This window comes from Anomaloglossus baeobatrachus, chromosome 7 (genome assembly GCF_048569485.1).
Source record: "Anomaloglossus baeobatrachus isolate aAnoBae1 chromosome 7, aAnoBae1.hap1, whole genome shotgun sequence".
Lineage (NCBI taxonomy): Eukaryota > Metazoa > Chordata > Amphibia > Anura > Aromobatidae > Anomaloglossus > Anomaloglossus baeobatrachus.
Genome location: NC_134359.1, coordinates 263,335,055 through 263,359,244, shown reverse-complemented (window position 1 = coordinate 263,359,244; position 24,190 = coordinate 263,335,055). Strand labels below are relative to the sequence as shown.

At 46.6% G+C, this 24,190-nt stretch overlaps 2 protein-coding genes across 2 annotated transcripts in view; both read left to right on the top strand.

Moving 5' to 3' along the window:
- Nucleotides 1-4,233: 4,233 nt before the first annotated feature.
- Nucleotides 4,234-8,898, top strand: PSMG3 (proteasome assembly chaperone 3). The gene is made up of 3 exons (XM_075319203.1): nucleotides 4,234-4,343; nucleotides 6,830-7,061; nucleotides 8,605-8,898. The coding sequence occupies exons 2-3, from the start codon at nucleotides 6,831-6,833 to the stop codon at nucleotides 8,755-8,757; spliced, it is 384 nt and encodes a 127-aa protein (XP_075175318.1). The 5' UTR covers nucleotides 4,234-4,343; nucleotide 6,830; the 3' UTR covers nucleotides 8,758-8,898.
- Nucleotides 8,899-15,460: 6,562 nt separating this feature from the next.
- The window catches only part of TMEM184A (transmembrane protein 184A), a 72,246-nt gene continuing 63,516 nt past the window's right edge, over nucleotides 15,461-24,190 (top strand). Inside the window, exon 1 of the mRNA XM_075319202.1 lies at nucleotides 15,461-15,623. The gene's annotated coding sequence lies outside the window, so the exon portion shown is untranslated. The remainder of the gene's footprint in view (nucleotides 15,624-24,190) is intronic.

Genomic DNA, 24,190 nt, shown 5'->3' with positions numbered 1-24,190 from the left:
TTGGGTGTCATTTACTGCTATATCTGTACTGTGGCCCCTGAGTGGTAACTTGATATTTTACTTTTGAATGTTTTTAATTAATTTCACAATAAAAATTAATGTTTTATTAATAAGCGGGTTATTTTGCACTATTTTTCCCTCCCGGGATCTTTGATGTATTATCTGTTTTGTGCATCCCCCATCATCACTACAGGAGTCACTTTAAGAATTAATACATGAAAATAAGAACTATTCTTGCACTGCTATCTTTTTGTTCATTCTACCTCCCAAAAATCAGAATAAGGCTCAGTTCACATTTATCCTGTGTTCTTCGCTGAGCACTTACTGTGACGACATGGACGCTGTCAGTGCCTAGCATGGGTTAAATTTCTTAAAATTCAGCCAGACATGAAGATAGTTTGTTTATAGACAGGGGATAAGCCACTCATTGTTTATACAAGACTCTTAAGGCCGCTTTACACACTGCGAGATCGCTAGCGTGTGTACCCGTCCCCATCTTTTGTGCGTCACGGGCAAATCGCTGCCCGTGGCACACAAAATGTGCGCGGATCCGTCACACTACTTACCTGCCTAGCGACGTCGCTGTGACCGGCGTACCGCCTCCTTTCTAAGGGGGTGGTTCATGCGGCGTCACAGCGACGTCACTAAGCGGCCGCCCAATAGAAGCGGAGGGGCGGAGATGAGCGGGACGAATATCCCGCCCACCTCCTTCCTTCCTCATTGCCGGTGGCCGCAGGTATGGTGAGGTTCCTCGTTCCTACAGTGTCACACATAGCGATGTGTGCTGCCGCAGGAATGACGAACAACATCGTACCTGCAGCAGTAACGATAATTGGGAATAGGGGGGCATGTCAACGATTAGCGATTTTACACGTGTTTGCGACGATTTTCGATCGCACGTAGGTGTCACACGCAACGACATCGCTAATGCAACGGGATGTGCGTCACAAATTCCGTGACCCCAACGGCATCGCTTTAGCGATGTCGCAGCATGTAAAGCGGCCTTTAGGCTGGGGTCACACGTAGCGACGCTCCAACGATCCCACCAGCGATCCGACCTGGCAGGTTGCTGGTGAGCTGTCAATCAGGCAGATCTCACCAGCGGCCAGTGACCAGTAACTCATGTAACGATGCTGCGCTTGGTAACCAGGGTAAATATTGGGTAACTAAGCAAAGCGCTTTGCTTGGTTACCCGATATTTACCCTGGTTAGCAACATACGCTGCTTACACAGAGTCGGTGCTCATTGGTCTCCCGCAGTCAAAGACACCGATGCGTGTTGCACAGCGGGAGACCAACAAGCAAAAAATGAACCAGAACAGTCTGTAACGATCAGCGATTTCACAGCAGGGGCCAGGTCGCTGCTTAGTGTCACACACAGCGAGATCACTGATGAGGTCACTGGTACGTCACAAAACCTGTTACTCAGCAGCGATCTCGCTATTGATCTCGCTATGTGAGAAGTACCCCTAAGGAGTCCAGTGTTAAAGTTCTTGTTGACTCATGTAATTGCCTTGGCCAGTGAAGGTCAGATACCCAGACAAATCAATTATGCGAACCTCCCATTGTATTACTATGTGTATTGCTAGATGTGATGTAACTTAGCTGTCTCTCCCTCGTCTCTGCCAGAAACCCTTACTATCAGGGATATTTTGTATACGGCTTGAAATTTAGCCAATAAGAGCCCAGTTTTATCCACCAATCGTGAAGACCCGAATGGTCTGAATGGAGAGCTCAGCGGTATAAGAAGAAGGTCTGTCAATTGCCCGACTAGATTCTTGTTATATGCTACCAATCTAGCACCTGCAGATCCGAGTGGCAAGCCATAACCGAACCTGGATTATAATACTACATGGACTTCAGCATCGAATGCAAGGATTCGGCTGAGATATCAAGGACTACCTAAGGAACGAATCCCGTCACCTAACTACAGGTTTTGCGGCCCTCAAACAGCTTCCTAAATTTGGCGTTATTCCATTCTCGGTGGGTGCCCGCCAAAAGCGGGGTGCTGCTGGTTTGGAGTAAGTAGCCTGGAAGCTCTGAGGCACGGACATTCTAACCCCTGGTGCTATGTGCCGTTAATTGTTTGGGGATCCAATAAAGTCTTAATATTGTGATTCCCTCACCCTGTGTTGTCTGAGTAGTGTTCCGCCCACGGTTAAGGAGGTCGGGCGTTTAGTTGAGCACTGGGCCATGCTGTCTTTCTAAAGGAGGCCGGATCAGCGGACGAGAGCACCCACTGACCCCCGTGTCTCCACACTTACGTCAGGGTGGGTTTCCATGTCATTTCAGCTTCAGGCAAACTCCCTGATGGGGCCACTCACTATAATGAGTCAGGTGGAGACACTTTGGACTTATTTTGGCATCTGTTCCGGTGGTCTCCATTTTTTAGGTGTTCATACCTCTGTGGTCATACACACTTGTGCGCTAAAAGATGCCTAAAATGAGAGGACACCACCGGGACAGAGATGAAGCGAAGTCCAAAGCGTCTCTATCTGCATCATTATAGTGAGTGGCGTCATGGGGGGCTTTCTGAAGATGGAATTACATGGAGAACCCTGACGTAAGTGCTCAGAGAAGAGCGCAGGATAAATGTGAACGGAGCCTTATTCTGACCCCCCCCCCCCCCCCCGGGCCCACATACATACATGTGACGCCCTGGACTAGTCAGGTCGTCCCAGGTAGTCCCATGCACACACACCCCTCCCCTCCCTAAAAAGGTGACAGCAGCCAAACTTCAAAACCTTGTCACCACCCTCCAGTTTTGATGTCCACACCAGGGGGCGGAGCCAGGCGGTTGGTCCTGCCGACCGAGGAGTTCACAGGCCTGGAGGCGGGAAAAGCAGTAGTTGAGAGTAGATTATTAGTCTTGACAGTGGAGGAGAGAAGTCAAGTCCAAGAGCAGACCTGTGACCAGGCCTGCCATAGTCTACCAGGTGTTTGGGTTGGCGCCCAGTCACCTCTGGCAAGGAGGCAGACGGTGGTGGCCGCCTGCAGGAGCTGGGATTACAGCCGGTGGAACCGTAGGGACCGGGGTCGGTTGGTGGCCCACCGGTACCGAACCGGGGAACAGATTGGAAACCGGAGCACCAGGAGGGGTAGTCAGACCCAGTACGAAGCCCAGAAACTACCGGGCCGAGTCAAATCAACTGATTGAGGACTGGACTTTAGGACCTTTCCCACATAAGACCCGACTGAAGACAACAGCCCAATCATTAGGGTAAAGCCACCGCCAATGCATAGAGACCCAAGGGGCCAGCGTCTGCGGGCAAACAGGGCTCTCCCGACACCAAGCAAGCCGGGGAGCGGACTACCGTTGCTTAGGCATAGGAGTCATACCATTTACATTAAGGAGGTGCAGGAGAACGGCGGAAACCACCAACCTGTTAAGGGGAAGCTGCAGCCACCGTTCATCATCCCGTTTGGTTCACCAGAGACTCCAGTGTGTTGTGTCATAGTGAGTACAACGGTGCCTTCGGGCCGCGCATCGCGCTGCACCAGCACCCAGCACGCACTCGCTCCCCCGACTCAGCACCTCCCTCGGGCCCCCGGGACCATCACTCCCCTACCCACGGAGGGGTCAACACCAAGCTGTGCAACACTGTCCCCGAGAGGCCTAGTCAACGGCAGCGGTGGTGTCCATCCATTCACCACAACCCATGGGTGGCGTCACGAACTTACACCCCTTACAAACAACCGCGGCCCCGGCCGTGGAACTGCCCACCGAAGTCCCTGCGTGTAGCGCCAACTCCCTTGCAGTGCGACGTGACCCCGTGAGGAGCTTGAGCCACCCACCGTACGAGTACGGATCCGAGTGGTTCGGGAGCCGGCCGAGCCCGCGGGGCGGTACATACATATTATGATGCCCCTCATATGTCAGTCACCATGCACCTAAAAAGTATCGGCCCCCCAAACCATGACTCCTATGGAGCCCCACTATAGTGTCAGCCACAGAGCTGAGAAAAGTCTCTGCTTTCCCCTCGCACTCGTTTTAATACATTACAGCTGCCCACAAGCAGACGCCATGGACGTTATAAGAAAAAAAAAAAAAACACAATGGCCGCAAGACTTTCATTTCCAGAGAGAATTTACAAGGACGAATGAATTTCATTAATGTCCTCTAGGTGGCGCTGCCACGCTTCTTTTTGCTTCTCCTTGCGAACAGTGTTATTTCTGTTAGGTTTCAATAAAGCTATGGGAAATTGAAGATTTCATCGCAAGCGTTTCTGGGATGCGTAGTTTGTCGGCCATACTTGCTGAACTGTTTGTCGTATGAGACTGTGAGGGAAGGAGGTCAGGAGTCCGGGAGCTGGGCAGTGCGGCTGAAGAGAGGAGGGGCTGGAGGTGAGCGGACCCGGGCTCAGGTCTGGGGCTGGTGTTTTACCTTTATTGTACGGCAGCAGGCGGGCTGCAAGAAAACTACATGTCCCAGCATGCTTTGGAGCAGGAAGTGCTGGGAATTGGAGCACTATATGGTGGATGTATTTTTTTGCATTGCTTGCAAGTAATAAGTTTTCTGATAGAAAAAGTGCAGGATGTCTTGGAGCATCTAGAGAGCCATCGTCCATACAATACAGGAGGCACAGACTGAAGCAGCTCTGGTCCTCGCTGCTGTTTAGCCCCTTAAAGGGTGATTCCTATTTTTATAAAATGCCTATTAATGGCAAGTGTTCTTTAAAGCAAGCAAATTTGCCATTTACTGCTTCTTAAAATGCGCAGCCGTTCTTGAGATATCAACACTTTTTTTGTTGTGATTTACAGCTTGTTGCCTTGGAAACGGACCACCGCAGCTAGACAGGCAGAGCTTCCACAATCTTTTGCCATTGTAAGATATATGGAGAGCACTGTTACTTTCTAATCCTGACCAATGCTTACTAGCTCAACATCAGCGATGGTCGGTCACCTAGGCGACGAGATGTAAACAAAAGATGGTGTTTATATCTCAAGAATGGCTGGAAATTGCAAAATTGCTTGTTTTTATAAGCACTATCAGACAGTACCTATCTTGCAAAGTGGAAATAACCCTTTAAAGGGAATCTGTCACCAGGTTTTTGCTCCCCCATCTGAGAGCAGCATAATGTAGAGACAGAGACCCTGATTCCAGCGATGTGTCACTTACTGAGCTGTTTGCGGTCATTTTGATAAAACCAATGTTTTTTTCTGCAGCAGATCTAGCAGTTATACAGAGCTCATGAATATGCTGGACTACCTGCAGCACGCCAAGTAGTCCTGTAATGATAATCTACTGCTGATTAAACTGTGATTTTATCAAAACTACACTAAGCAGCACAGTAAGTGACACATCACTGGAATCAGGGTCTCTGCACCTACGTTCTGCTGCTCTCAGATTAGGTGGCAAACACCTGGTGACAGATTCCCTTTAATCTCAGATAGCGGTGTTTAAGTGGAAAGATCATTATCATTTGACTCTTGTAGCCCCCTTTTCCCATGCCGTAATAACATAGTGCCAATGGGTTTGCAAAGGCAGCCAGGAACCTACTAATTACTAGTGATGGGCAGTCCATCTCTTTTTGGTGATCTGGTTCACATGGCCCCGCTCACCAAAAAGAGCCGGCTCTTTCGGATCGTTCATGGATCCCTATTAAATGTGTTCACCGCAGTTGAACACATATTTAAGCTTGTGCCAATACTGCTGAAACAACGCCTACCCGTAGCTAAACTCCACCCACCCACAACGGGCCAATTAACTTGCTGATTGGGCGGGGTTTGTTCAGGTAGGTGGGGTTTCACCCACCAAACACCAATCTTTTACTGTTTTTCCAGGATAACCTTGTATGCAGCTTGATTCATACGTCCTTCGGAAAGAATAATCTGCCCAATTTCTAGAGTAAGGTAATCTTCTCGGAGTCTAATTTACAGCTTTGCCTAACACCTGGTCGTCTAATGGTTAGACGGAGACCTGGAGAGGCGTACAAGCTACAGTGTCTTGCACCCACTGTGAAATGTGGTGGAGGATCGGTGATGATCTGGGGATAATTGGGCAAATTAAACTTTGCGAAGGACTGATGAATCAAGCCGCATACAAGGTTATGTGGGAAAAACAGTTGCTTCCTTCTGCTCAGGCAATGTCCCCAACTCTGAGAACTGTTTTTTCTAGCAGGACAATGCGCCATGCCACACAGCTAGGTCAATCAATGTGTGGATGAAGAACCACGAAACCCTGTCATGGCCAGCCCAATCTCCAGACCTGAACCCCATTGAAAACCTCTGGAATCTAATCAAGAGGAAGATGGGTAGTCACAAGCCATCAAACAAAGAAGAACTGCTTACATTTTTGCGCCAGGAGTGGCATAAGGTCACCCAAAAGCAGTGTGAAAGACTGGTGGAAAGCAGCCAAGACGCAGGAAAGCTGGGATTAATAATCATGGTTATTCCACAAAATATTGATTTTCGAATTCTTCCTGAGATAAAACATTAGTATTGTTGTTAATAAATTCTATTTTATATATCATATATATATATATATATATATATATATATATATATATATATATATATATATATATATATATATATATATATATATATATATATATATATATATTACATATATATTACATACATACATACATACATACATACATACATACATACATACATACATAGAATGTATATATAATGAAAAAGTCAAGTATCACCGTAATTGTACCAGTTCGGAGACTCGTATCCAGGTTACTGCACAATGAATGCCGTAAAAGCAAAACCCATAAAAGAATTGCAAAATTTCGTCATTTTGGGGGGGGGGGCATGGGCGTGCATGTTTATGGGTGTGGACTGAAGTTTTGAATTACCTTTTTTTTTGGCTATAGAATGAATGCCCCCGCTGCGGATGCACAGCCGGTCGTCGTGTCCAAACAAGCAGAAGAGGTCATCAATGGAGTGGTGACTCAGGTGGTCTGCACCGCGTTCACTGACCACATCCTGGTGGTAGTGACCCAGTACGGGAAGATGGGAACATTGGTCTCTGTTACTCCAAACGTGGTGTCCGGTGACCTGGGGATACCCACCTTGACCACTAAGGTTCTCCTGGGATGTGACGAGGTAAGCGATAACGGGAGTTTGCAGAATAATCTTTGGCCGCTACAGGCCACCAGCACCATATGCAGTCATTTCTCTCCAGACCTGATTTACCTGCACTGATACATTGCAGCAAACGGTCAGGACCAGAGATTTGTAACACTGATTGGATTTAGCTGATATTTGATTGTACAGACTGGATGCAATTGTAGCAAACTCTCAGCTGTAAGAAGCATTGTGTGTTTGTTTTAAAGGGTTTGTACCAAGTTTGGAAGTTACAGCTTCTACTCATAGGTTTGTGAATATCTTCTCAAACGCTGGGACCACCACCCACCCTGAGACCAGGGCACTGAAGAGTCCCGATTAATGGAGCGGTGGGCGAGCATGTGATTGGTTATCTCTGGGCAGTCCCATAGTGGATGACTGGAGTAGCGATGTGCATGCTCAGCCTCCACTCTAATAGTCTCTTCTTCGGAATGGGTGGGGGTCCCCGCTGTTGGTGCACAACCCCTGCATGCACAAATACAGAAGAAGCCCAAGACCATGGATGATGGAGTCAATGACATCAGGGAAGATTAATCCAGCTAAGAGGTTCATGCTTCACTCCATATATTACACTGCTGCAACGACTGAGATTGGAGATTACTCCGATCCACACTGCTTAAACCCTGTAAATGCAGCTATCAACACTAGTAATGAGCGGGCACTACCATGCTCGGGTGCTGGGTACTCATAACTAGTGATGAGTGAGCACTACCATGCTCAGGTGCTTGGTACCCGTAACTAGTGTTGAGCGGGCACTACCATGCTCAGGTGCTCAGTACTCGTAACTAGTGATGAGTGGGCACTACCATGCTCAGGTGCTCAGTACTAGTAACTAGTGATGAGCAGGCACTACCATGCTCGGGTGCTCAGTACTCGTAACTAGTGATGAGCGGGCACTACCATGCTCGGGTGCTCAGTACTCGTAACTAGTGATGAGCGGGCACTACCATGCTCGGGTGCTCAGTACTCGAAACTAGTGATGAGCGGGCACTACCATGCTCAGGTGCTCAGTACTCGTAACTAGTGATGAGCGGGCACTACCATGCTCAGGTGCTCGGTACTCGTAACTAGTGATGAGCGAGCACTACCATGCTCAGGTGCTCAGTACTCGTAACTAGTGATGAGCGGGCACTACCATGCTCGGGTGCTCAATGCTCGTATCTAGTGATGAGCGGGCACTACCATGCTTGGGTGCTCGGTACTCGTAACTAGTGATGAGTGGGCACTACCATGCTCGGGTGCTCGGTACTCGTAACTAGTGATGAGTGAGCACTACCATGCTCAGGTTGCTCGGTACTCGTAACTAGTGATGAGCGGGCACTACCATGCTCGGGTGCTCAGTACTCGTAACTAGTGATGAGCGGGCACTACCATGCTCGGGTGCTCGGTACTTATAACTAGAGTACGCCCTGGCTTCTGTAGGCTTGTTTAGTTTATATGTTTCTCTGGGGTCAGTTCCTCCAAACCCAGAAACCATTTTTGGGGCAGGTGTTCATTTGCTTTGATGTTCCTCCTTCCACAGCCCGTCATTCACGTCTGTGCCAAGAACCTGGTGAGCTTCGTGTCCCAAGAATCCAAGAACAAGCCGGTGCTCCTGGCTGTGGCGTTGAAGGACAAGGGCGCGGATTGTATCAAGACCCTAAAAGAAGTGATAAAGCGTTGTCAGGTCTGGTGACGCGGAAGATCCCGGGAGCTCGGAGCTGGACGGACATATGTGGCCTCTGTGCCGAGCAGGACAGACTGTGCTGGGGGTGCTGTGCACTGATCATCACTTAGTTTTGTTTTTCCATTAAAGGTTGAACCTAGTTATTTCACACTTCATTACCTTTTTTTATCGCTATTTACGGGTAGAGGGCATCTTAAAATAACAGGTATATTATGACCCGCAATGGCCTGTCTTGAGCACGGTGACCAAAATCTCCTTGCAAATGATATATGCAGATTACTTCCTTGCATTAAATGTTATAACAGATAGTACTGCCTCCTTGTCTCTCACTGTCAATAGTGAAAGCAAAGCTAGTATTGTCTCCTCGTCTCTTCTTGTAAATTGTGTAAGCACAGATAGTGCTGCTTCCTTGCCTCTCACTGTGAAAAGTGTAAGGGTACCATCACACATAAGCAACGCTCCAGCGGTCTGACCTTGCAGGGATCGCTGGAGCGTCGATACATGGTCGCTGGTGAGCTGTCAATCAGGCAGATCACAGCACTCAGAGATCATCCACCAGCGACCCGTGTAATGACGCTGTGCTTGGTAACCATAGTACACATTGGGTTACTAAGCAAAGCGCTTTGCTTATAGTTACCCGATGTGTATCTTGGCGACGTGTGCAGGGAGCCGGCTTCTAGAAGCTGCAGACGCTGGTAACCAAGGTAAATATTGGGTAACCAAGCAAAGCCTTTTCTTGGTTACCCGATGTGTACCTTGGTTACCAGCGTCCGCAGAAGCCGGCTCCCTGCTCCCTGCACATTCAGATCGTTGCTCTCTCGCTGTCACACACAGTGATGTGTGCTTCACAGCAGGACAGCAACGAGCAAAAATGAACCAGCACTGTGTGTAACCAGCAGCGATTTCACAGCAGGGGCCAGGTCGCTGCTTAGTGTCACACACAGCGAGATCGCTAATGAGGTCACTGCTGCGTCACAAAAACCGTGACTCAGCAGCGATCTCGCTATGTGAGAAGTACCCCAAGGCAAAGCTAGTATTATCTCCTCGTCTCTTCTTGTAAATTGTGCAAGCACATATAGTGCTGCTTCCTTGACTCTCCCTGTAATTGGTGTAGGGACAGATGTTATCTTCCCTGTAAATTGTGTCACCGATCGTACCGATTTCCTATTGCTTATATATGTGCACGTAAACAAAGTTATAAACGCAATACATAGTATGATGACAAATTATAAGGTATGTATGTATGTGTGGCATATACTCAGAATGGACCAATCTGCAAAATTTAGATAGGAAAAAACACAAAAAGAAAAGACAATATAATTCATAATCAAATTTATATAAGTTAATACAATTTGTACTTTCTTAATTAAGTAAAGTGGTGTGATTGATATACAATGTTGTATGTATGTGTAATGCTCACGGCTGGTGTAGGGGCAGCGAGCGGGGTTATTGGACCCACTGGACCATAAGGGGACGCGGGCTTACCCTTTAGTGGGAGGGGCTGACCTAAGCACCTACCGTGAGGCGGACGCCAGGCACCTCATCCAGGGCAGTGACTGAGAGTGTGGCAGCTGACCCCCAGTCTCAGTCACTGCCATATTGGATTGTACAGACTGGATGCAATTGTAGCAAACGCTCACCTGTAAGAAGCATTAGGTGTGTAGAGGTTTTAAAGAGTTTATACCAAGTTTGGAAATTACATCTCCTACTCATAGGATTGTTAATATCTTCTCAAACGCTGGGACCACCACCCATCCTGAGAACAGGGCACTGAAGGGTCCCATCTTAATGAAGCGGTGGGCGAGCATGCAGAAGAGGTACCAAGTATGGGTACTCCACTGTGAAGTCATTGTGTGTCTTAGATCCATAGTGAAGTCATCATATTGGGTGTAGGCATGGTGCTGTGTTGAGGGGCATAGTGGAAACATCATTGTGTATGGGGGCACTGTTTAGACATCGTGTGTTGAGGGGCAATCGGGGGGCCATTATATTGCATGGGGGGGTGAACTGGGGAGGCATTGTGTGTTGAGGGGCATAGTGAGGGCATCATTGTGTGGGTCATAATGGAGGCCTCATACTGACTTGAGGTGTACAGTGGGGGCTTTGTCTTTTGGGGGCTGGAGGCATTGTGTGTCTTGAGGGTTATAGTGGAGGCATCGTGCTGTGTTGAGGGGATATAGTGGGGCATCATTATGGGGGGCAGTGGAGGCATTGTGTGTCTTAAGGGGTTTAGTGGGGGCATCCTATTGTGGGTGGTAGAGGCATTGGGCTGTCGAGGGATATAGGGAAGGGCATCATATTGTGGGGGGGCGGTGGAGTAATTGGTCTGTCTTGAAGAGTATAGGAGGCATCATACTGTGGAGGGGTGGTGGTGGAGGCATTACGCTGTGTTGGGGGATATAGTGGGGGCATCATATTGTGGGAGGGCAGTGGAGGCATTGTGTGTCTTAAGGGGTATTGTGGGTCAGTGATGGAGGCATTGGGCTGTCGAGGGATAAAGTAGGGACATCATATTGTGGTGGGGGCAGTGGAGGCATTGGGCTGTCGAGGGATATAGTGGGGGCATCATATTGTGGGGGGCAGTGGAGGCATTGGGCTGTCGAGGGATATAGTGGAGGCATTGTGTGTCTTAAGAAGTATAGTGAAGGTATCGTATTGTGGGTGGTGGAGGCATTGGGCTGTCGAGGGATATAGTGGGGGTATTATATTGTGGGGGGCAGGGGAATCAGTAGTCTATCTTGAAGGGTATAGGGGGCATCATACTGTGGGGGGGTGGTGGAGGCATTACGCTGTGTTGAGGGATATAGTGGGGGTATCATATTGTGGGGGTGGTGCAGTCATTGTGCTCTGGTGAGGGGTATAGTGGGGGCATCATATTGTGGGGGGCAATGGAGGCACTGTGTTGTGTTGATGGCAATGCTTCAGATCCAAGGTAATGACCACATCTGCGCCCCCTATAGTTATAACAGACCCCATCCCCTTTAAAACACGAAGAATTAATCTATGATTGTTATGTAAAATTGTATTTTGTGTTTTTATTTCTCACCTGCAGCGGGAGAAAAAATTACAATATAAATTGCCTGTTATGTAACTTTGTACTTGTCAGTCCCGACTTAGTAGAGAAGAAATGTGAATTTATGTGCGCTCCGCGCGGCGTCTCCACCGCTACATTTCAGGGTAAATAAATCAGGAAATAACATTGTGTTTGTTGTGGGATAATTATACTCGATCCTCTCAAATTTAGGTAGAATCCAACCCTCTTCCTTTACCGGGGAAATAAAAACTTATTTTCCGCCAGACAATAAATGGAAGACGCAAAGCGAATGATGAACCAAATCAATGGAAAATTATAGCCGAAGAGGAAAAATAAAATAAAAGTAAAACAAGAAAATGTAAAGTAATCACGGAAAATGAGGTTTAAGGCTTTAGTCGTCGCGGCTCGAGCAAATGATTAGTGCGAGTAATGTAATGCGAACGAGAGGATTCAACGAAGAAGGATTTCTCTCCACTCACTGATTATACAGGGAAGCAAAAACAGACATAAAGTAGAAAAAAAACATAATTAAAGGGAAATTATTGTCAGAATGAGGCTTTTTATATACCATTTTATAAACAAAATATATTTACTTGTTTCAAAAAAGAGAGGGTTTTTTTTTAGAATACAGCTATTGAGCTCTATAAAGAAGTATTGTAGTTTTAATATTCACCACTAGAGGTCAGTAGTAGACCCCCTGTTGCGGTGAATCTCACTTTTCGACTGCTGCGCAGACTACACATTTATTGACTAATAATAATAATATTTATTCATTTATATAGCGCTATTAATTCCACAGAACTTTACATACATTGGCAACACTGTCCCCATTGGGGCTCACAATCTAAATTCCCTATCTGTATGTTTTTGTAGTGTGGGAGAAAACCAGAGTACCCGGAGGAAACCCACACAAGCACTGGGAGAACATACAAACTATTTGCAGATGGTGTCCTTGGTGTGAATTGAACCCTGGACCCCAGCGCTGCAAGACTGCAGTGCCAACCACTGAGCCACCACAAGACTGCAGTGCTAACCACTGAGCCACCGTGCCGCCATTAGTCATCTACTTCCCTCCAAAAAATGCATCTAAGGTTTACAGAGGCCAATTATTTTCACAATTTACATGTTTGTGAGCAATTGTGTAAATTAACAGAATTTAATTACTTTGGTGCAAATTTCTAGGGTTGGGTTTTCACACTTGCGTATTCTAGATCCACATTGGTGCGATATCAAGTCTGAGATTCCAAATATATTTGTACAATTAGAAAGTTTGGGGACATTTGGTGACAGTCTTCTTGTGGCCGAAGTGAAGAGCTGAGCCAGTTCCATACTGAGCTATCACCTGTCTATAATTGCAGAGACCAGAGGTAGCTCCGGTCACTGCAGCAAAAACCCTTAGATGCTGCAGTCATTCACAAGTGATTACAGACCTTCCCCCTCCCCCCCTCCAGGCTGTGTAAGGGCTATTTGACTAAGAAGGCGAGTGATGGGGTGCTACGCCAGATGACCTGGCCTCCACAGTCACCAGACCTGAACCCAATCGAGATGGTTTGGGGTGAGCTGGACCGCAGAGTGAAGGCAAAAGGGCCAACAAGTGCTAAGCATCTCTGGGAACTCCTTCAAGACTGTTGGAAAACCATTTCCGGTGACTACCTCTTCAAGCTCATCAAGAGAATGCCAAGAGTGTGCAAAGCAGTAACCAAAGCAAAAGGTGGCTACTTTGAAGAACCTAGAATATAAGACATATTTTCAGTTGTTTCACACTTTTTTAAGTATTTCATTCCACGTTTTACTTCATAGTTTTGATGCCTTCAATGTGAATCTACAATTTTCAGCGTCCTGAAGATAAAAAAAACTCTTTGAATGAGAAGGTGTGTCCAAACCTTTGGTCTGTACTGTATATATATATATATATATATATATATATATAAATATATATATATAAATTCACAACTCCATCAGGTGAGCAACATCTCACCCCTCACCCTTATTTTACCACACCGTGTCATCCTATGGGCCCTTGTTTCTTTTCTTTCTTTTTATGTACTCCAAAACGTTACATTATGTTATAAAAAAAAAGACCATTCACAGCTCCATTTTTTTGCAGCTCAAGAAATCTTTATTTTTCCAGGTTTTTTATATACATTTTTTTTTTATCATTCATAACTCCATCAGGTAAGCAACATCTTGCCCCCCACCATTATTCTAACACGCTGTGTCATCTTATGGGACCTTGTCTTCTCCCTCTCTTTTTATGGAGTCCAGAATGTTACATTACGTTAAAAAAAGGCCATTCACAGCTCTAGTTTTGTGGGGTCTCAAGAAATCTTATATATATAATATACAACTCCATCAGGTGAGCAACATCTCACCCCCCTCCTTATTCTATCTCACTATATGTTATGGGTCCTTGTCTCTTTTCTCTTTTTATGTAATCCAAAATGTTATATTGCGTTAAAAAAAGTCCATTCACAGCTCCATTTTTGGGGGTCTCAAGAAATCTTTATTTTTGGGTGGGTTTATATAATTTTTTATATCATTCACAACTGCATCAGGTGAGCAACATCCCACACCTACTCTACCACACCATGTCACCCTATGGGCCCTTGTCTCTTTTTTTCTCTTTTTATGTAATATAAAATATCACATTGCGTTAAAAAAAGATCATTCACAGCTCCATTTTTGGTGGTCTCAAGAAATCCTTTTTTTATATATATGTCAGTTATAACTCCATCAGGTGAGCAACATCTCACCCCCCCCCAACCTTTCTACCACACCGTGTCATCCTATGGACCCTTGTCTCTTTTCTCTCTTTTTATGTAATCCAAAATGTTACATTACATTAAAAAAAAAGATCATTCACAGCTCCATGTTTGGTGGTCTCAAGAAATCCTTTTTTATATATATATATATATATATATATATATATATATATATATATATATATATATATATATATATAAATCTCATTCAGAACTATCAGGTGAACACCATCTCACCCCCCACCCTTCTTCTGCCACATCGTGTCTTCCTATGGACCCTTGTCTCTTTTCTCTCTTTTTATATAATCCAAAATGTACATTATGTCAAAAAAAAGACCATTCACAGCTTCATTTTTGGGGGTGTCAATACATTTTTAAATCTATATATATATCATTCACATCTCCATCAGGTGAGCAACATCTCACCCCCTTCCCTTATTCTACCACACCATGTCATCCTATGGGCCCTTGTCTCTTCTCTCTCTTTCTATATAATCCAAAATGTTACATTATTTTTAAAAAAAAAGACCATTCGCAGCTCCACACTGAAATTTGGTTGGGATTTGGGGACTTGGGAGGTGTTAAGATTTTGTTACACGTGACTTATTGTTATGATCAAGACATCTCCACCCCATAATAACCATAATCTCCTAATATAAATGCACAAAGTGATCTAAATTGTAATTTACGTTGGTTGTAGAGAAGATTCCTCCATTTTATCACTATAAGTCAGAGTTTTTCTGTTCTGTCGCTGTGATTTTGCAGGAACGTCTGCAGAACTCCAGAAAGAAGTGAAGAACTTCCAGGGGGCGTGGCCTGTGTGAAGTGGGTGTGGATTATGTGGGAGTGGGCGTGGCCTGTCTACAGGTGACAGCTGAGCTGGATGTGCACTGTCCTGCAGAGCAGGTAATACAGATCAGGGCGAGGAGGCGGAGAGAGCACAGACAGGAAGAGAAGAGTCCTCACATCGGATCCCTACAGAGATCTACAAGATCCATGAATCCAAAGTTTTCCAGTCTGGGATTATCAAGAAGATCGATTAAGAAGACTTCAAAATCTGGGCAGAGGGATCTACAGAGGTACAGTACCTTGCTACATTTATGCTCAGCCTATTAATAACTAACACTTGTCCTGCTGGTTTTCCTGCCCTCAATAATAAATATCCAGGGCGAGGGTCATGTTGTAGGGCCATACGCCATATATATGTGATTGTAGTCGTGAGAAGGAACCGCAGCTGGTAGGGAGATCTCACTGTCGTTCTTGGATCTGCTGGATCTGTCGTTGCGGAACTACAAATTCCAGTTTGCTTTATCAGCCACCTTCTGGCATTGATACTACACAGTAGTTATTATAGGCGATACCATGATGGCTATTAAAGACCCTGATGTGATACATAGATATCTGATCATTGAAGATGTCACCCCTAGATGCCACCACTGATCCCAAAAACGCAGCCCTATGACTAAGCCCCAGAAATACAACAATGACAACCTTACCTGCCAAGAACAAAGGGGCATGGATTCAGGGTGGATGAGGGTCCTATAGGTCAGACTCAATCTCACAGATCATCAAAATGTCCTTTTATCATACTATTATCCCATCTGCTTACAGCTGTGTTCTCTCACACCCCCATATGTAAATTAAAAAAATCCTTGTTTTTACGAGCAGTAACCGACAGTACCCATGCACTAACCGACAGCTCCCATGCACTAACCGACAGTATCCATGCACTAACCGACAGCTCCCATGCACTATCCGACAGTACCCATGCACTAACCGACAGCACCCATGCACTAACCGACAGTATCCATGCACTAACCGACAGCTCCCATGCACTATCCGACAGTACCCATGCACTAACTGACAGCACCCATGCACTAACCAACAGTACCCATGTACTAACCAACAGTACCCATGCACTAACCGACAGCACCCATGCACTAACCAACAGTACCCATGTACTAACCGACAGCACCCATGCACTAACCGACAGCACCCATGCACTAACCAACAGTACCCATGCACTGACCGACAGTACCCATGCACTGACCGACAGTACCCATGCACTGACCGACAGTACCCATGCACTGACCGACAGTACCCATCCACTGACCGACAGTACCCATGCACTGACCGACAGTACCCATGCACTGACCGACAGTACCCATGCACTGACCGACAGTACCCATGCACTGACCGACAGTACCCATGCACTGACCGACAGTACCCATGCACTGACCGACAGTACCATGCACTAACCAACTGTACCCATGTACTAACCGACAGTACCCATGCACTAACTGACAGTACCCATCTACGTAGATGGTGACATAAGATGAAAAGTGTTCGAATCTGTCGATTTCCATGTCTGATGTATATGGCGGCCACCCAACTCTACCCTGACGGATGATGCAGGGAAGAGAAGGATTGGGCAACTGGAATTTCTGCAATCAATACTTGTCTTTTTAGGGAAGATAAGCCACAGCATGATTTATCTGGCAGTGACTTTCTCTCTCTGTGGAAAACACATGAATACTTGACTCCGCCGAGCTCTTGTGTATGGGGGAGTCGGGAGAGATGGCGGTGTGTTTTCCAGGCAGATTTATATTGTGTATGATCAGCTCAAGTCACAGTTCACACAGTCTAGTAACTAATGTGTTATACATGTTATTTGGCACAATGCAAGCCGGCTCCGGAAAGTTTGGTTCGTGCATGGACCCCACAAGGGCCAAAACTACAGTTGTGTAAATGGTCCCTAAGGCACCTCCTTACCACATGATTGTGGACACCCAGTGCATCGCCTTCTGGTGGTCGCGCTTGTTATTGAATAACGGCTGACATGATTGTAACCACCTGCGCATCGCATTCTGGTAACAGCGTTGTTATTGGAGAGTGGTTGACATGATTGTGACCACCCAGCGCATCGCCTTCTGGTGGGAGCATTGTTATTGGACAGTGGCTCACATGATTGTAACCACCTGCGCGTTGCCTTCTGGTGACAGCGTTGTTATTGGAGAGTGGTTGACATGATTGTAACCACCCAGTGCATCGCCTTCTGGTGGCCGCGCTTGTTATTGAATAGTGGCTGACATGATTGTAACCACCTGCGCGTTGCCTTCTGGTGACAGCGTTGTTATTGGAGAGTGGCTGACATGATTATGACCACCCAGCGCATCGCCTTCTGGTGGGAGCATTGTTATTGGACAGAGGTTGACATGATTGTAACCACCTGCGCATCACATTCTGGTGACAGTGTTGTTATTGGAGAGTGGTTGACATGATTGTGGACACCCAGCGCATCGCCTTCTGGTGGCAGCATTGTTATTGGACAGCGGCTGACATGATTGTGACCACCTGCGCATCGCCTTCTGGTGGCAGTGTTGTTATTGGATAGAGGTTGACATGATTATGACCACCTGCGCATCGCCTTTTGGTGACAGTGTTGTTATTGGATAGAGGTTGACATGATTATGACCACCCAGCGCATCGTCCTCTGGTGACAGTGTTGTTATTAGAGAGTGGTTGACATGATTATTATCACCCAGCGCATTGCCTTCTGATGGCAGCATTGTTATTGGGCAGCGGATGACATGATTGTGACCACCTGCGCATCGCCTTCTGGTGCCAGCATTGTTATTGGACAGAGGTTAACATAATTATGACCACCCAGCACATCGCCTTCTGGTGGGAGCATTGTTATTGGAGAGTGGTTGACATAATTATGACCACCCAGCACATCGCCTTCTGGTGGCAGCGCTTGGTTTTGGACATCTGCTGGCTGCTATTTTGTTGCTGCCTGCCACATGTACTACTTGTCATCGTATAATGCTGGGGATGGGGTGTGAGGGGTGATGCTAATCCTGGGTCGCGGATGTCTTCCTTTCTTTGTCGGCATCACTGGGTTGTGCGGCTTTCATGTCAGCTTGTGTTTTCCTCCAAAGAATAGTGAGTTTATATAGTTGTATGGCCCATCAGTCAGGTGTGGTCACCCCGTAATCCGCTCTGGATTATCTATCCTTACTGGGAATTTAATGGGATGTTATAAAGAAAGCTAACATAATAGTCAAACGGGTTCACGCATTTTGGGCTGAAGGCTGTATTCCCTCTCCAGTGTCTGTCACAGTGTGGTGTTCAGGGGCTTCACATGTCTGCTTTATGGACATATCATAAAATGCCCTAATCTGGTCCGTTTTGGGGACAGAACTCAACCAATCAAGTATCCGTAGATGACATCGGTCTCCTCCGGGGATGTGACCGGTGTAAAGTGATGATCTGTAGCCTATGCCCCTCCACATGCATCAAATCTACCAATATCCGCTGGCTGGGAATGGGCTTTTTACAACAACTGGAGCGCACTGGTGAGGAGACTTAAAGGGAAGCTGTCAGCACAAAACGACTGTTCAAACAAAGCACAGTGCACCTTCTCACCTACCTCTCCCATAGTTCTGGCATTATAGGATCTAGAGGAGATAGAAAACAAGTAGTTCGACTGGAGTTTTTTGCCTCACCAAGGGTGCACCTGTGACGCCCTGGGCAAGCCAGGGGTCACAGGTCATAACACCACCACACCCTACACCCCAGCTAGGAACACCAAGGCTAACCAAAAATCCTTGTTGCCTTCCTCCAGGGGCTGATGTCCACACCAGGGGGTGGGCCAGGTGGTTGGCTCCACCCACCGAGGAGTTCACAGCCCTGGAGGCGGGAAGAACCGGGCAGTTGAAGTCAGACTAGAGTCTGCGATGGAGTGAAGCCAGGGAGGAGGAAGTAGAAGGAAGTGGTAGAGGAGCTTGAGAGAGGAGTTAAAGTGGAAGACTAAGTGAGAGTAGTAACAAGAAAAGGAACAGTTAAGAAGGCCTGAAGCTGGTCCGGGTGTGTGCCCGGAACTGAGAACAGCAAGGTCAGCAGACGGCGGTGACCGTCTGCAGGAGAGGCTGCTTGGAGGTTGCCGGAAGGACCGTGAACGGGTGGTGGCCCGGCGGTACCGGAGCGGTATACGAAGAGCAGTCAGCACCATTGGCAGGGGCCTTTCGGATCCCGGCAAGGCTAGGAGTCGCCGTGAATTTGCCAAATCCATCAGTGAAGAGGACCTCTGGGTCTCCCAACAACCAAGTCCCGATTGAAGGCAACAGTCCGACCGTTAGGATTACGCCGGATATGGAGGGCTTTTTGGGGCTTATTAAATTGGTAATGAGGGAATGTGTTTGTGTTTTTTATTTCTAATAAAGGATTTTTTCGGGTGTGTGTGTTTATTTACTGTAACTTACAGATTAATCATGGAGGGTGTCTCATAGACGCCTGACATGATTAATCTAGGATTTAGTGGCAGCTATGGGCTGCCATTAACTCCTTATTACCCTGATTTTCCAACACACCAGGGCAAATCGGGAAGAGCCGGGTACAGTCCCAGAACTGTCGCATATAATGTATGCGGCAATTCTGGGCAGCTGCTGACTGATATTGTTAGGCTGGGGGGCTCCCCATAACGTGGAGCTCCCCATCCTGAGAATACCAGCCTTCAGCCGTATCGCTTTATCTGGCTGGTATTAAAATTGGGGGGGACCGCACGCCATTTTTTTTAATTAATTATTTATTTATTTCACTGCACAGTATAGACCCGCCCACCGGCTGCTGTGATTGGGTGCAGTGAGACACCTGTCACTCAGCGTGGGGGCGTGTCTGACTGCAACCAATCATAGGCGCCTGTGGGCGGGGAAAGCAGGGAATACGAGATTGTTTAATGAGCGGCCGGCTTTTTCAAAATAGTAAAAGCCGCCGGAGCAGTGTGAACGCCGTGCAGCGCGGAGCCGGGGATCGGTGAGTATGAGAGAGGGCTGCTAACTTCAGTCACTCGGGGGATTTGTGGTCACCGGTGAGTCCTTCACTGGTGACCGCTAATCAGGACGCGGCACAGACAGAGCCGCAGCATGACAATGAAGTCAGGTTAAGTTCACCCGAGTTCATTCTGATTGTGCGGCTCTGTCTGTGTCTGCTGTCATCTGCCATTCAGCTCTGCTACATGGCTGTCTGTGTCTGCTGTCAGCGGCCATGTAGCAGCGCTGAATGGCAGATGACATAGTAAAAAATACGCATTACACACGCATTACACATTAGTAAAATCATTAATTTATTCAGAAATAGCATTGCACTTGCGTTGCACTCGCACCTAACGTGAACTAAAATCAGCCGAGTTTTTTTCAGCCCAGTTGGACCGATTTTACTCGCATAGATGTGTTTCCACCCTTAGAGAGAGACACCGCCACCGCCAGGGCACTAGTTTCTCAGGGCCAGCGCCTGCGGGCAAAGTAGGGCTCCTCCGGCCCATAACCAAGTCGGGGAGCGGGTTACCGGTGGGAATCCATCGCTACCATCATCATCTCAGGTGCAGGAAAAGGGACCGTCACCGTCAACTACTGGGGAAAAGCAACAGCAGCCGTCCATGGGAACCGTCTTTCCAGCCGTGTGTTTTACCGAGAACTGTGTCTCCGTCTCAGGCTGAGTGAGTACCACAGTGCCGCAAGGCACAGCGCTGCCCCCGCGTCCCTGCACCCCGTCAAGCCCTGCACCGGCCCCACCATCCCTCATCACCCACCTCATCACTGGGCCCCGGGACAACCACCCCCTACCCACGGAGGGGAGAACTAACAACTCTGCTGCTCCCTGTCACCGCTCCCGGGATCCCCATACAGAGCAGCGGTGGTGTCCATACAATCACCACAACCGTGGGTGGCGTCACGAACAATAAACTATCCCAAAAACCAATCCCTTTTCACTCACGGGCGAGGAGCGGCGCTCGAGTCCCCGGGATCCGGCCCATCGCTCGAGCCACCGAGCAGCAGCAGGCCGCAGCAGGACCCGAGCAGTGGGAGAGCGCGGCGTCCCCTCCTCCGACCGCGACACACCGAGTGCCTGTGGTTGGTTTGAGCAGTCATTCTGTGCTGACTGATGCCATTTATTGCCCTTTTTATGCTGTGTGAAGCAGAATTTCAAAACCTTGCAAAATTGACAGATGTAGAGTGATGATATGTAAAAAAATGGCCCTCCACATGCATTAAAACAACCATTATCTGCTGGCTGGGAATGGTGGTTTTGCAACAACTGGAGCGCACAGAAGCTGTCCGTACAAAATGACCGTTCAAACAAAGCACAGTGCACCTTCTCACCTACCTCCCCCATAATTGATAGTTCTGTCATTATAGGAGCTAGAGGAGATAGAAAACAAGTTGATGGAAGATGCACTGAAGTTTTTGGCCACACCAATGGTGCACCGAGCGCCTTTGCTTGGTTTGAACAGTCATTATGTGCTGACTGGTTCCATTTATTGCCCTTTCTATGCTGTGGGAAGCGGAATTTCAAAACCTTGCAAAATATGACCGATGTAGAGTGATGATCTTTAACCTATGGCTCTCCACATGCAAACTACCATTATCTGCTGGCTGGGAATGGTGGTCTTGCAACAACTGGAGCACACTGGTGAGGAGACTTAAAGGGAAGCTGTCAGCACAAAATGACTATTCAAACAAAGCACAGGGAACCTTCTCACCTACCGTACTTGTCTTCCATCTGTCTTTACTTTCCTCTCTCATAATTGATAGTTCTGCCATTATAGCAGCTGGAGGAGATCGAAAACATGTAGGTGGAAGGTGCACTGAGGTTTTTGGCTGACCAAGGGTGCATTAAGCACTTGTGCTTGGTTTGAACAGTCATTTTGTGCTTACAGATTCCATTCCAGAATTTGAAAACTTTTTAAAATAGCTCTATAATATAAATATACCTACAGAAGGCACATGTGAGACAATGCTCAAAATGACTGTTCAAACCAACCACAAAAGCAGTTCAGTGCACCTTCACACCTACAGTACTTGTCTTCCATCTGTCTTTACCTTCCTCTCCCGTAATTGATAGTTCTGCCAATATAGGAGCTAGAGGAGATCGAAAACAAGTAGGTGGAAGGTGCACTGAAGTTTTTGGCCGACCAAGGGTGCATTAAGCACTTGTGCTTGGTTTGAACAGTCGTTTTGTGCTTACAGATTCCATTTATTGTCCTTTCTATGTTGTTGATGCAGAATTTGAAAACCTTGCAAAATAGCTCTATAATGTAACTATACCTACAGAAGGCACATGTGAGACAATGGTTAAAATGACTGTTCAAACCAAGCACAAAAGCAGTTCAGTGCACCTTCCCACCTACCGTACTTGTATTCCATCTGTCTTTACCTTCCTCTCCCATAATTGATAGTTCTGGCTTTTTAGGAGCTAGAGGAGATAGAAAACAAATAGGTGAAAGGTGCACTAAAGCTTTTGGCCACACCAAGGGTGCACTGATTACTTGTGCTTGGTTTGAACAGTGATTCTGTGCTAACTGATTCCATTTATTGCTCTTGCTATGCTGTTGATGCAGAATTTCAAAACCTTGCAAAATAGCTCTATGTAAATAACCCTACAGAAGGCACATTTGAGACAATGCTCAAAATTGTGCTTGGTTTGAACAGTGATTCTGTGCTGATTCCATTTATTGCCCTTTCTATGCTGTTGATGCAGAATTTGAAAACCTTGCAAAATAGCTCTATACTGTAAATATAGCTACAGAAGGCACATGTGAGACAATGCTCAAAATTGTGCTTGGTTTGAACAGTGATTCTGTGCTAACTGATTCCATTTATTGCCCTTTCTATGCTGTTGATGCAGAATTTGAAAACCTTGCAAAAATAGCTCTATGTAAATAAACCTACAGATCGCACATGTGAGACAATGCTCTTTTTTTCTGGGAGAAAGCTAATTTACATATCTGTTTCCCATCGAGCATTGCCAATAAGACTCCATCTACAAATGAGCCTGTACCCCCTCAGAAGATGTCCAAAAGCTTGAAAATCAAATAGGCAACCCCTAATGTTGATTTCATGTTATCATAATCACTTCCAGGACTTTCTGTAATAGTCTGTATACTATCAGCTGATGGATGCCTGGTGAGAAAGTGTACAGATTGCAGCATATAATTTGTAATATGGGATTATTTGAAGGGGATTGTACACCTTTAAGGACATATTTTTCACCTACATGTATGTATTTGAGGCTAAAAATAATTTTTGCAATTGGTTTTCATTAAATATTTTGCATCATTTGTCTTCTGTAGCCTCTTTGTTGTTGCACTTTCTACTGATGGCTGCAGAATGAGCTAACTGAGGATCTATCAGTGAGCACGCTGGTTGTTTATAGTTTTTTGTATCTGCATTTTTCTGAGCTTTTCTCAGCTGAGTTATGACCACAGACCACATCAAAGTTGAAAGTGCAGGTAAAGAGCTTGAAAAAGGCTACATAAAACTGCAATACCACAGTGCCGCCCCTCCATTCATTCCTAATGGGAGTGCCGGGGACCTGTCAGCTGTTTCCGAATCCCATAGAGAATGCATGGAGCAGAGGTGTGTATGAACGACCATCAACCGCATTAACTAAATGTATCTAGCTGATAGTGCGAGTGCGATCCCCGGAGTTCAGATCGGATCAGCGCGGTGTCACGTTCACCTTGAGCCTTTCCAGTGAACTTTACACTTTGATAACAGATCAACTTTGCTAAACTGCAGAAAACTTTGGAATCAGCACTTTTCAGAATTACAGTAGTGTCTGAAACATATTTAGTAATCTTTGCAAT

Excerpts from the sequence above, each read along its gene's own strand:
- PSMG3 (XM_075319203.1), top strand. The coding sequence starts at position 6,831 with ATGAATGCCCCCGCTGCGGATGCACAGCCGGTCGTCGTGTCCAAACAA. Across the intron at positions 7,062-8,604 it reads TTCTCCTGGGATGTGACGAG|CCCGTCATTCACGTCTGTGC; the intron begins GTAAGCGATAAC and ends CTCCTTCCACAG.